Here is a 14,265-nt window from a genome sequence, read left to right on the forward strand (position 1 = left end):
GAATTACCACCCACTTCCAATTTATCTGACTAACTGATGATTATAAATGGAGATTTTGATACAGTTCTCAACCCTACACTAGATAAATCTTATAACCACATTTAAACAGAAACAATCCGTTCATTGCCGATTATGGTCTCGGAGATGGTCGAAGGCTAAGATGGCCCAAAGACAAAGAGTCCTATTTTTTATCAATCGGCAATATGCTCATAAATCATATTCCTGTATTGCCTATTACCTAATTAGCAATTCCATAATCTTAAAGATAAGTGACAGAGCAACACATCCCATCAATATTAGCGATCATGCACCAATCAATCTTACCTTGAATAAAAATAAATCAGCAACAGGTGGCAAGTTAATACATCACTACTTAATGATCCTGACTTTGATGATTACATAAAAAGAAAGTGGGCATCCTTCCTTGAAATAAATAATTCACCACAAACAGCTCTCTCACTTCTTTGGGAAACAAGAAAGCTGTACTAAGAGGAAAAATCCTCTCATATTCCACCCATAAGAAAAAGAAGGAACAGCAAGATGGAAGAACCCTGGAAAACAAGATTAAAGAAGTAAAAATTATCCATCCATCCATTATCTATACCCGCTTTATCCTTTTGCAGGGTCACGGGGGTCTGCTGGAGCCTATAACGTCAAGAGTCTCGGCGTCATTCTGGACAATACACTCTCATTTGCACCTCACATCCACAACATCACCCGGACTGCATTCTTCCACCTCCGCAACATCTCCAGACTCCGTCCAGCACTGTCCCAATCCAGCACCGAAATTCTGGTCCACTCATTCGTCACATCCCGTATCGATTACTGTAATGCTCTCCTCACTGGCCTCCCAACCAAACTCACCAACAAACTACAACTCATTCAGAACTCGGCCGCCCGGATCATCACCCGCATCAAGTCATCTGACCACATCACCCCCGTCCTTATCCAACTCCACTGGCTCCCAGTCCAATACCGCATCATTTACAAAAACCTCCTCCTCACCCACAAAGCTCTTCACAACCTAGCCCCCACCTACCTCTGTGACTTACTGAAAGAATACACCCCCTCCCGCACCCTCCGCTCAACCTCTGCTGGACTTCTTTTCACTCCCACCTCACACCTTAGCAGCATGGGTGCCCGAGCTTTCAGTTGTACGGCACCCAGACTCTGGAACTCCCTCCCCCCACACATAAGACAAATAGACTCCATCACCACATTCAAAACGCAACTCAAGACTCACCTGTTTAAACTTGCCCATTCACTTTGACCGGTCACCACACACTACTTCCCACCATACTGTTGCGTTATCTGTACTGTTGCACCTCGGTTGTCCATTGTATATGTGTATGTATTATTATTTCTATTGTATTTCTATTGTATTTCCTGTATTTGTATTTCTATTGTATTTTTGTTTTTGTTTTATTCTGTAAGGTGACCTTGGGTGACTTGAAAGGCGCCACTAAATAAAATGAATTATTATTAATTATTATTATTATTATACCAGCTCATTTCAGGTGAGAGGCAGGGGTTCACCCTGGACAGGTCACCAGTCCATCGCAGGGCCACATATAAACACACAAACCATGCACACTCACACCTACGGGCAATTTAGAATCATCAATTAACCTAATATGCATGTTTTTGGACTGTGGGAGGAAGCCGGAGTACCCGGAGAGAACCCACGCAAGCACGGGGAGAACATGCAAACTCCACACAGAAAGGCCCCTGCCGGGCCTGGGAGTCGACCGGGGACCTTCTTGCTGTGAGGCAACAGTGCTAACCACTAAGCCACCGAATTATGAATTCTAAAAATCAGCACCTTAAATTCAGTCAGTCAGGACACCAACCAGTTAACACCCTTCGCCAATATGTCCTTAAAAGAACTTGATAAAGTGCTAACGCTAACAGAGCTCCATAAAGCACTCCAATGTATGCCTAATAACAAATCACCAGGTCCAGGCAGCTTCCCCACTGGATTTTGATTAATTCAGATATGGAAATCATCAGTATGCTGTTAGCGCTACAAATAAAGAGGGTAAAGGCTGAATTAAGCTTCTGCGTCACACCAACGCAGAGCACACGCCGCAGCCGTGACGCCGTATTGAACCCTTCGGACTTCTCCGTCTCTCCATTTGGTCGCCGTGCAGTACCCCCCGCGGCCGCTAGTTAGCGATCTTTTTCTGAATTGTTTATCCGACTTTTTCCGGTCACAGTAAATCAAAGAGATAAGGACAACTATTGTGCAAAAAAACAAAACTAAAAAAATCACACATAAACGAAGAAAAGAGCCCTGAAAGTTCACTACTGCTTCAAACCGGAAACCGGAAATGCGTTGCTTCCAAGCGAACCAATCACAGCCCTCTCCCTCTGCGTGTGGTCTGCGTCGCCTCGACGCGTAGTTACAATTTTCGGGAGGTGCACGTCAGTGACGGCGCAGGTGACGGCGTGTGGTCTGCGTCGACCCAAACCACACGCTGTAGGCGCGGCGCAGTTTTGACGCAGAACCATATTTCGGCCTTAACTCTGCTTATCACCGACCCAGACCAAACAGTCTTCATTACAGCTAGAAATTCCTCCAATAACCTGTGCAGACTATTTGATAAATGTATCAAACACCACAGCCATATTTTCATTGGATGCTGAAAAGGCATTTGATAAAATTAATTGAGTATTTTTATTCAAAACACAATTCAAAATTCAAAAAATTGGCTTAAGTAAATCATTTATTCATTGGACAAGCATTCTTCACACATTACCAATAGCAACAGTCACCATAAACAGATTAATGTCACAGTGCCTCACTTTACACAGGGTACAAGGCAGGAATGGGACTGGGGCATAGGCTAATTTTGGTGGCAACAGTGACCAATTCCTTTATGTGGTCAGTCAAGTCCAACAGAGGGAGAGGTGGGGAGGATGACTTGGATGAGGGTGGGTCTTCATTCCTGTCTTTTGGTGCAGGAGACGTCAGAGATAACTTCAGGAAGGCTTCCACTGGGCTGTAACTTATCCTCTTGTTTTTGTGACTTTCTGTCCTTGTCCAACGAGACAGAAAGATATCTCTGAACATAGAAAGGATTAGCAGCAAACAGCCTCGCTCCAGATCTGCTGAGGCAGAGACCATCTGCGTTAAAACAAATGTCTGGGGGGGGGTCCCAGAAAAAAATAGTACCTGACTAGAGTACCTGACAGGCATTTGTTCAACCTGCTGAATCTCTCATCTACTTGCATTGGTGGTAAAGGGACAAAAATAAACACTTCAGCATCTAGACTATTAAGTGTATCAAACAGCTTCTTGAAGTCTCGTTTTAGCACCTCAGACTGCTGTTTCACAACATTATTTGAGCCAACATGTAATACAACGCTGTTCACAGTTGGAATGCAGCCAGAATTTGCACGATCTTGTCTCTTACATCCGATACCATATCCTTGAGAAAGCACAGTACTTTTGTATGTTTCCCACACACATATCTAACATCTTTCTCAGCAGAATCACCAACAATCAGAGTCTCCGGTCCAGGCATTAGCCTTCTTAGCCTTTTACTTTCTGAGTTGTTTTTCCAGATTACCATGTTGTGTGAAGTGACTTTATCCAGGTCATCAGATGGACATCCAGAGTTCTGTTTTAGTGATGCAAATCGGTTTTGTAGTGGAGGAGTTTGTGGAGGAGGAGGCTTCTTTGTTCCTTTTCCATTGACATCTGTCCAAGTCTATGACCTGCTAACAACGGGGGTTGAAGAAAGAGTTTGGTCTCGTTGATAGTGCAGGGCAGCCGGAGGCTTCACAGATATCACCAGACAGGACTGGTTCTGTCTTCTCCCTGTGAGATGATTTATTCGTTAGATTTGCACCAAGCGCATTCCAGGAAATACTTGAGGAGTTGTTACTAAAAACAACGGCCTCCCGTTTCCTATCAGCCTTGTTAGCTCTGATTAACTCTAGATTAGCAGGGTCTTGTTCTCTATGTTTAGTCATCATCTCCACACATTCCATTTCATTCCACATTTACCTCTAGTGGTTGGATTTTGGTTTCCAGACTGTTTATTTTCTGAAGGAGATGGTGGTAGTTATCTTCAGAAAAGGGAAGCATCTTGCTGATGGTGTTAGCTTTAGCTTGTTAGTCATACAGTAGTTCAAGCCCGCCTTTTGTAGGCCACGCTCACGTAGCACTGATAAGTTCCAAAAAAGTGTTTGGCACCGACTGCATAACTGCGGACGCTGCACCGATCCGACAGACTTACATAAACACTCATACAATATGATCATACTTAATGAGCATCTTGTTCTTCAATATTTTTTTTAAGTATTTGGTATGTACTGCACTCTTTAATTTCCATTTCCAAAACATTCCACCCATAAACTGAAACACATGTTTGACATCTGTTCTGTTCTTGTTTTTGTGAACATACAGCTTCCTCTCAGTTCATATGCACTTTGTTTGTTTGCTAAAACAGCTTCTGGATACAGTGTGGTAACAGATTATTATAAGCCTTGTACATCAACAGTGATATTTTGAAATCAACAATTCATTATATTTGAGCATCTGACAATTAATAAATAATGTATTTGTTGTTTCCCGATAATCAGCTCTGTTGCAGGAGGTACTGTATGTATGAGTCAACCCACGTCTTGACACAAAGTGTTTTATTTTTATTTTTTCAGGGTTTCTTGAAGGATTGCCCTAGTGGAACCTTGAATGTTGAAGAGTTCAAGAAGATATATGCCAATTTCTTTCCTTACGGTGATGCCTCCAAGTTTGCTGAGCACGTCTTCCGGACTTTCGACACAAATGCCGATGGAACAATAGACTTCCGGGAGTTCATCATTGCCTTGAGCGTGACATCAAGAGGAAAGCTGGAGCAGAAGCTCAAATGGGCCTTCAGTATGTATGACCTGGATGGAAATGGGTACATCAGCCGTGATGAGATGCTGGAGATTGTACAGGTGAGCAATTAAAGCTAGATATACGATGAATAGGTGTATGACGTAGCAGTTGTTCTTCTGGTTGCAGGTACCATCATGTGGACCATACTTATTATCTCACTGTGGAAGCCCTTCTGCCTGGAAACTGGCTCAAAACATTTAATCAGAGAACTTCCTGAGCTATTTTCAAAAAATATTCTTACTTTTGGGACAATTTCACTCACTTTATTTTTAGGGGTTTTTTTTGTTTGTTTTTTTTAATCTATGAAATACCTGAAAGTGGCCTTGTTATTCTAATTTCAATCTATCTTATTTCAATCATTTGGTATCTCTGTAGTAGCATTTATCACAACTCCATGAAGCCACAGTTATTTCAGTCCAGCAAAAACCAACAGTTATTAGAGGAGACAAAAAATGGGATGATTCTGCATTGGTCATAGCTCAGACAAGTGTCTCTTTTTGGTCAAATTCCTGTAAGCCTCCTGGAGGAAGGAGAAGAGGTGTCATGGCACGTGAAAGCGTGTAGCTGATGGCTTGTGTGAGTAACTGTGTTTTGGAACTGCTTTAGAGGAATCAGTTGGACGCTTTTGGTGGACCGGTATATGCATCTGTTTACACAAATTATTTTCAGTCCCAGACTTATCTGTTGACAGTATAGTTGCCACTTTTCAAGTCTGTTTTGGAATGATTTTTTAGGAGCAATCTTTGGATTGGTTTACAGCAACTAAAATTATGATTAAGACTTCCCATGTCAGATGGTGATGGGGAGGCTGGACATTTAACTCTTTTCTGGATCAATGATTTAACTGTATCCTGCTAATCTAAACGGCCCAGTAAATCAGGGTCAGGGTTTGACTCTTCCCCCCCAGTCTTTGAGTTTCTGTTTTGCCCCGCCTGTGTCCCATCTGCCCTGATTGTCTGCACCTGTGTCTCGTCATGTCTCGTTATCCTCTGACCACAAATGGACCCAGCGGGAGAATGGATTTCCCTCTGAGAAAATAGGAGGTGGCTCGAGGAGAAGTCCCCCTTCTGGGGAACACGCCTGGCTTGGGGTGGGCCCGGGAGCATCCAGGCTCTGGAGCGAGGGCGTCGACGTCAGCCCCAGCTAGCCGCTGTTCCGGCGGTGGTCTCGGGCGCGTCGTCGGTGGTGGTCCCGGACGCATCAGCCCCTGCTCCGGTGATGGTCCCAGAACCCCCGCAGCCAGCGCCCCGGACCCGGGTACTCCCGCAGCCAGCGCCCCGGACCCGGGTACCCCCGCAGCCAGCGCCCTGAACCCGGGCTCCCCCTCAGCCAGCTCCACGTATCCTGGTTCCCATGCCAAGCCAAGTTCCCATGCCAAGCCTGCCAAGCCCCACGCCACGAGTCCCCGTCAAGAGTCCCCGTCACGTCAAGAGTTCCCGTCACGTCAAGAGTCCCCGTCACGTCAAGAGTCCCCGCCACGTCAAGAGTCCCCGTCACGTCATGAGTCCCCGTCACGTCAAGAGTCCCCGTCACGTCAAGAGTCCCCGTCACGCCCCACGCCAAGCCTCACGCCAAGCCCCGCGCCAAGCCCCCCAGGCCTAGGCCTCGGGGACGTCCCCCCAAGCTGTCTCGCCGGCCTGCCCGGCTTTGGGGACGTCCCCCCGAGCGGTCTCGCCGGTCTGCCCGGCCTCGTGGGCGACCCCAGGAGCTGTCTCACCGGTCTGCCCAGTCCCCAGGACGGCCCCCGGAACTTTGGCCGTGTGTTGGCCTGGGCCCTCCTCCAGGTCCCCTCCACCCGCCCTGGGTGATAGGTCATGGGGGACATCTGGGATCTGTCCCTTGAGGGGGGGGTACTGTTAGGGTTTGACTCTTCCCCCCCAGTCTTTGAGTTTCTGTTTTGCCCCGCCTGTGTCCCATCTGCCCTGATTGTCTGCACCTGTGTCTCGTCATGTCTCGTTATCCCCTGAGTATATCTGGTCTTGTCATTCCCTTGTTCCCTGTCGGACCGTACTGTTTCTACCTCCATGTTTTCCCCGTCAGGTTTTTGTAGCCACGTTCATGTTCTTGTTTTCCATCCTGCCCTGCAGCGCTTTTAGTTTGTTTTTTTGTTAAAGGAGCCGTCTGTAAGAAATGGCCAAAACTGGTACTGCAGTCACTTTCAAAATATTGTTGAGCGGCGTGTACCCTTCCCCTCCTCCCCCCGACCAGAGGTTGCCAGGTAGGCTGCAGAATGCAGCAGGAACGTAGGCTGCCATGGCTGCGATAATTAGAGCCGAGCTGGCAACCCGGATGCCGAAACAATACTGACTTGGTGATTGGGAGATAGGTGGAGGGTGGAGCTTCAGAAACAATACTGACTTGGTGATTGGGAGATAGGAGGAGGGTGGAGCTTCAGAAACAATACTGACTTGGTGATTGGGAGATAGGTGGAGGGTGGAGCTTCAGAAACAATACTGACTTGGTGATTGGGAGATAGGTGGAGGGTGGAGCTTCAGGCCAAAACAAAAAATGACAACATAAACATCAGTTGAGGGCTGCAACTCCTCTTTTTAAACTGGAATATCCTGGCTTGAGTGCTGTTGTCAGTGACATTAGTATTTGAAATTAACATGATTTTTAAATGTCTGTTGACATATCGGGGTCATTTTATGATTCGTTTTATTATTGCTCTTACATACAGCTCCTTTAAATAAACCCTTTTTTTGCTGAACTCCTGCCTCCTGCTCTCCTGCGTTTGGGTCCACATCTTACCCCCGACGTGACACTCCCAAATAAATGTTCTCAAGCACAGGTGATTTTTCTCATAAAAACATAGCAGGGTTGTCATTACCATACTTGCCTTTTCTTACTTTTACTGACTAATCAATTGGCTTATATGATATATTAAATTATTATATATATTATCATTATATATATTATATATTGGCTCACAAGTTTATTGATTAGGCTCCAGATTTTAAGTGGTCAATTTAAAAAAGACTAGAAACTTTATTCCTTCTCATTCTCATGTTTTACCCACATTTTAGTGTTTTGGTTTTTTTTTACATTTACAGGGAAATGTTTAAAAAAAAAAAGAAATTGTGCTTGAGTGGATTTATTGTGGTGTCAGAAATTAGTATCACACCAAAAACTAGTAACACACAACACACCTCTGTCACCGTTGTTGGCAGTGTGAGTTTCAAGTGTTACTTGATGAGCGGTTTAAATTGTAGGGCTCTATGACATCACAGATGAGACTAGGAGCCTATTCTATTCTATTTTATTCTATTCTATTCTGTTCTATTTTATTCTATTCTATTCTAGGATATTCAAGGCTATTCTAATTATTCTATTCTAGGCTATTCTGATGTATTGTATTCTATTCTGATCTATTCTATTCTATTCTTGGCTATTCTAGACTATTCTGATCTATTTTATTCTAGGCTATTCTATTCTAGTCTATTCTATTCTATGCTATTCTGATCTATTGTAATCTATTCTAAAATGTCAACAAGAACAGCTACTATACCACAGTATTGTATAAAGAAACTGTTTGGACTTCATGTGTGTTCTTAGGTGGGGTTGGGGGATGGTTCACACATTCATTTATCAGACCAAGTTATTAGGGCCCGAGCACTGAGAGTGCGAAGGCCCTATTGTATCTGTAGGAATTTCCTTTTTTTTTACCTTATTTTTCCGACGAAAGGAGGGCCTTTTTGCCCCCCTAAACGTGCCCCAAAAGTCACCAAATTTTGCACGCAAGCCAGGCTTGGCGAAAAATTTGATATTTAATGGTTTGCATTAATGGGTGTGGCAAAATGGCTCAACAGCGCCCCCTGGAAAACCTCAAGCCCCACAATACGGTTTGATGTACATGCACAAAAATCGCTACACACCTGTATCATGTCGCAACTTTAAAAAAAGTCTCTTGGCGCCATGGCCGAAACCGAACAGGAAGTCGGCCATTTTGAACATTTTTAATTAATCGCGTAATTTTGGCACAATTTATGCCATTCCTTCGGCAGTTAATACGGCCCGAACCGTAATGTGCACCCAGGTGTCTTATACATCAAAATGTGCGTCTCGATCCTGCGACGATACTTTTCTCTTTCAAAAGCGTTACCGTGGCGACGATAGATGCCAAAAAGCGCGCGCCCCCTTCATCTGATTGGTCCATATTTGATAGTTCCTACTTTCTGCCATAACTTTTGAACGGGTTGTGATAAAGACATGTGGGTGGTGTCATCTGACTCCTGACAGCCTTCACCTTAATTGGTGCGAATTAGCCCCGCCCCTTCATCTGATTTGTCGATATTTGATAGTTCCTACTTTCTGCCATAACTTTTGAATGGTTTGATATAGAGATTCATGGCTGGTGTCATACTAAACACTATATACTCAAAAAGTATACTTAAGTTCAGCACAGTTTTGAGTAAATATCAGTAGTATGCATTAATTTGGACGTAGTACTCAGAGTGCACACAGCACTTCCTGCCGTTGGGAGGGGGAGTTGTTACCATGGTAACAACTCCTGTCACAGCAGCAGTAGCAGCGCACCATTCCGCTCTTTCCCGTTTATCCTGGCCCAAACAAGATGACATTTCTCCTGCGCTGTGTGGTTTTATGGTGGTGGTGCTGCTGCAGCTTTGCTTGGTACCGGTAACGTTATCCTCCATTTTTGTTGGTTGCTTAGTATCTGCGCAGCACTTAGCAACCAAACACCTCTGCATTGCATTGTAGGAAGTTTTTTGCTTAGCTAGTGTCCATCAATCCATACTAATACATTTCTCCGGAATGAGCATGGATAGCGCATACTATTGTGCACGTATTAATGTTTCGGACACACTAAAAAATCTCACATACTGTTTTTTCTACTCATGAGGGTGGAAGTATGCAATTTCGGACGCAGCTATGTTCTTGTTTCCTTCAGTTTCCCTCAAGTCCAATGTTCTAGCAGCTGAAGCAGCCAATCACACACTAGCAAGGGAAGACGGAACACTTGGACACCCAAACACACACATCCTGTCCTTTCACCCACTGCTTGACTGTAAAGCACAGAAACACAGCGCTTCACACAGTTGTCAACAGTGAGCACAAGAAAGGGAGGGATTTTTATGTTGAGATATTGGTCTGAGGGTAAGGCTATCACTGTGTGTGTGTGTGTGTGTGTGTGTGTGTGTGTGTGTGTGTGCGTGCGTGCGTGTGTGTGCGCGCGTGGGGGGGTTCTCATGGATTAGCAAGTTAAATTTAACCAGTTTATCCCTGAGTGTGCAAAATGCCAGGATTATCCCCGAGCTCACAGAGGTTATGTTATAGGCGTGAGAGAGGAGGGCACCATTGTTCTGCGCTGAGAGGGAGGCTGTGATGACGACTGACGGGGGGGGGGGTTTGTTTTGCACCTCGTTAACGGACCAACGCGCCACAGCCTCGCCCAGCCCAGATCAATAGACATGTCCTCATCAACACTGGGGTTTAGATGTGCTGTCAGGCCCTGTTCTTGAAATAAAATGAAAATCACGTTAAGGAAAGATATAGATCCAAAAAGCTCAAAGAAAGGTATGTTGCTCCAGTCAAAATCCCGATAACAATTCGTATTTATCTTGTTGGTGTTATTTTGTTGTTTTTGTTTTTGTTGTTGGTGTTTTCCTCTGAATAGGTACTGAAAATAAATGAGTGTTGTGGCAGGTTCGAGCATCAAAATCTTTACCTGAAATGTTCTCTTATGTCATCTTAGTACAGCTCCGACAGAAAACATACAATTGAGCCTGTACGATTTAGAAAAGATAAGAGATTTAAGCAGATAGATTGCCTCCACTAAAGATATAATAATTTAACTAGTTAGTAGTTATTCCCAGAGGAATATTTTTTGAAGAAAGGGTTTTGTATGTCTTTTGTTGTTCCTAAAAACTTTTATTCACTGATAATAGTTTTGAGTTTTTATATATCATATTCAAACATCAAATTGAAGATTAAATGCATAATTTCACAGTTTTCCCCATTTGTCTGATAATATTCCTTCCAGACTTTCGTATGTTTTTTTGTTGCGTTTGATTATTCTTTTTTGCGATTGATTTGTTTGAATTCTGTGAAAGTGCAATACAAGTAGTACCGTTTTTGTCTTTTAAAGGGGAATTACCTCACATCACGTGACTACCAACTAAAAGATTGCAGCATAAAACAATCCTGTCACTTTCTTTAGGGACACCTCCTACAGAAATCATGTCATTCAGCAAGCCATCCAGATTTGCAGGATACTGGACATGATCACAGGCCAGGATCAGAGTAAAATAATGCTGCTTCGTCCTCTTCTGCTCTACCAAACTTCACATTATGCTGCATTAGCTGTACCTCTGAGGTTAAGAAGGGAAAAAACTGTAATGCTTGTTTCAAAAGAGGCACCCTCTCGTGGGGGTTGAGAGGACGCAGATGTCTGACTCCACCCTTTCAAAGTGGCTTGTTTGATTTCCGTCCACTTCACTAATTCACAACAATCATCTTCACAATGCACTTTACTGGAAATCCAACAAGTTTAATGCACTTGAGTTCAATTATATTGCAACTTACTGCTGCTCATTTTAATTTATTTATAATTCAATCAAGTCCAATATCCTGAATTCATAGAGTACAATATCAATTCGTTAAATCAGCCAAGCTAAAGAATCCAACACAACACCCCAGCATCCCTGGACCTCCTCGTGTGGCTGCAACACTCCACTGATATGCGGCAACTCTTCTTTTTACAACTTTTTTTTTTTTTCACCAGGTACCTTTTGTACCTTTCGATGACACATTGGGTTTTCTTTTCAACATCTTTGTAGGAAAGTGTATCCAAAAATGGTCTCTTCCTCTTCTCCCAGCCCCAGAGAAGATCCCTGCGTTTCTCTATTTAACTTTGTTTTTAATTGACGTAAACCTAGAACTCTGCGTTAACGGCATCAGCCTCTAACTCTGCAGCTGCATCTTCTGGATCTGATTCCCCGCGGGCCGCGACTGGGATTGAGGACGTGACGTCAGCCAGCAGCAGAACTAAACCAGAGGAAACTACTGAAAACATGGACATTAAAGATCTGTGTTAGAACATTTCGTCTTGTTTTGGTCAGCGAAAATGAAGACACATTAAAGCAAAGTTTTATTTTGTAATCTACATTTTAGTCTCGTTTTTATTCGTTTACGATATTGCATTATATATTTAAATATCTTTATCGTCACATGACTAGCATTTTCGTTGCGTCTCGTCTCGTTTTCCTCAGCTGATAATGGTTCGTTGACGACAATATTTAGTCATCATTTTCGTTGACGAAAGCAACTTTAGTGACAGCAGCACCGATCAAAGGAAGGTAGCTCACAGAAAAATATGTGTTTGTATCTGTTGTATATATTATATAAATGTCCACACTCGGCCATTCCTATGAGGGCGGTTGCCCTTCTTAAAACTTGGGTCCCCTACCAGAGGTCTGGGAGTTTGTGGGTTCTGCGCAGAATTTCTGCTGCTCCTAAGACTGCACAGATCTCAGATGTTGTTCCTGGGGTCTGCTGAAGCCACTGTTGTGCCCCAACTACTACTGGCACCACTTTCAGACCCTGGAGCACTGAGCCACCAGGTGTTTCTTGGTTGAGTTAGATGTTGGCTTTCAAAGCATTGAAAGGTCCCACATCCTGCAGAGAGGATAATTGGGACTAACCTCCCATCTATCCAGGACCTGTACCGGTCCAGGACCAGGAAACGGGCAGGTAGCATCTCTGCAGATCCCTCACACCCAGGACACAGTCTGTTTGAACTCCTCCCCTCTGGACGGCGCTACAGAGCTCTGTAGCCAAAACCTCCAGACACAGGGACAGTTTCTTACCCCAAGCTGTTGCTCTGATGAACTCTCACAACTAATAGAGTCTCAGAGACACCAATCACCGTGCAATAACAATAATAGCAGTAATTATAATAACTATCACATTCTGTAACAATGCACCTTCCAGCAACAATCATGTCTGCCTCATTCTGCTGCACCTTTCACTTTAAAAAAATAAAATAATTGTACATTTTTATTTGTTATTTTATTTAGAGCCGTAATTTTTCTACCTCATACTGCTGTACCTTTCGGTTCTCTAATTCTATATATGTTAATAAGTGCCTACATTTGTTTATTTACTACATTTGTTTATTTACTTTACTGTTTGCTATTTTTAAATCTGGGTACAGCGAGCGAAACAACCAGAGTCAAATTCCCTGTTGGACAATGTTCAAACTTGGCCAATAAAGATGATTCTGATTCTGATTCTGATCCTCTGCAAGAATACATTCATTCCAGATACAGAAGACTCTAATTTGAGTTTACAGCCTATTTATTTTTCCACATTTCTCCCCATTTTTTTCTGTTTCGATGACACATTGGGTTTTGTTCTATAAGGTAACAATAATATAATAATAAGATAACCTTGATTGAATTGTAAAATGGGTTTGGCCATATACAATATTTGACTAAAACTAGACTAAAATGGTCCTGGACAATTCTGACTAAAATAAGACTAAAATGCTCATACTTTTAGTCGACTTAAACTTGACACGACTAAAAGGAGAATAAATGTGACTAAAACTGATAAAAACTAAAATGATAGGTTGACCCAAAGACTAGTCAAACTAACTAATCAAAACTAAAATTGAAACAGGCTGACAAAAACAACACTAGCTGTCACACAGCCCAACTGTTTAACACCTTGTACTCCCGGTGGAGATTTAATGGGCACATAAACTGATTTGGGTTCTACAACCAGATCCAGCTGATACTGAGAGCTTTTCTGTGCTCACTAGCAGAGGTTAATTTAATGCTATCAGGGGACTGGAGGTGCTCGTATCAGTCAACAGATAAAGATGTATCAGGTTAATACTGTACAGTAAGCTCTGATTGTAAGCTCCCATCCTACTACAAGCACAAATGTACTCTTGTGCCAGACAGGTAAATCCTGTTCCAATGATTCCACAGCTATTATTTTACCTATTTTCTTATCATTTTATTGGTTATTTAAGCGTACTCTTAAATGAAATAGTTATGTTTTTCGAAAAACAGGCAAAGTTATGGATAAGCCCTGAATACAGGCATTGTGACGTAGAATTGTCAAATTGGTCTGATTCACCACACGAATCGGCACAGATTACTTTTGTAATACTGTATTTGACCTGGTCTTTATACGTTTTGACCGTATAGAAACGTAATTCTCGTCAGTTGTGTGAAATAAGACCTGGAAACAGGCATTGTGGGAATAGAATTGTCAAATTGGTTTAATTCACCGTACAAATTGTTACAGATTACTTCTGTAATAGTGTATTTGACCCGGTCTTTGTATGTTTTGACCATATAGAAATGTAATTCTTGCCATTGTAAGAATGAGATGTGTTCCTGCTGTAC

At 43.0% G+C, this 14,265-nt stretch overlaps 1 protein-coding gene across 1 annotated transcript in view; it reads left to right on the top strand.

Annotated features, from left to right (window-relative positions):
* Nucleotides 1–14,265, top strand: part of LOC133460490 (hippocalcin-like protein 1) — a 68,651-nt gene that overhangs the window by 38,667 nt on the left and 15,719 nt on the right. The window contains exon 3 of the mRNA XM_061741064.1: nt 4,666–4,947. Coding sequence (XP_061597048.1) covers nt 4,666–4,947 — 282 coding nt within the window. The remainder of the gene's footprint in view (nt 1–4,665; nt 4,948–14,265) is intronic.

This window comes from Cololabis saira, chromosome 15 (assembly GCF_033807715.1).
Source record: "Cololabis saira isolate AMF1-May2022 chromosome 15, fColSai1.1, whole genome shotgun sequence".
NCBI classification, from domain to species: Eukaryota; Metazoa; Chordata; class Actinopteri; order Beloniformes; family Belonidae; genus Cololabis; species Cololabis saira.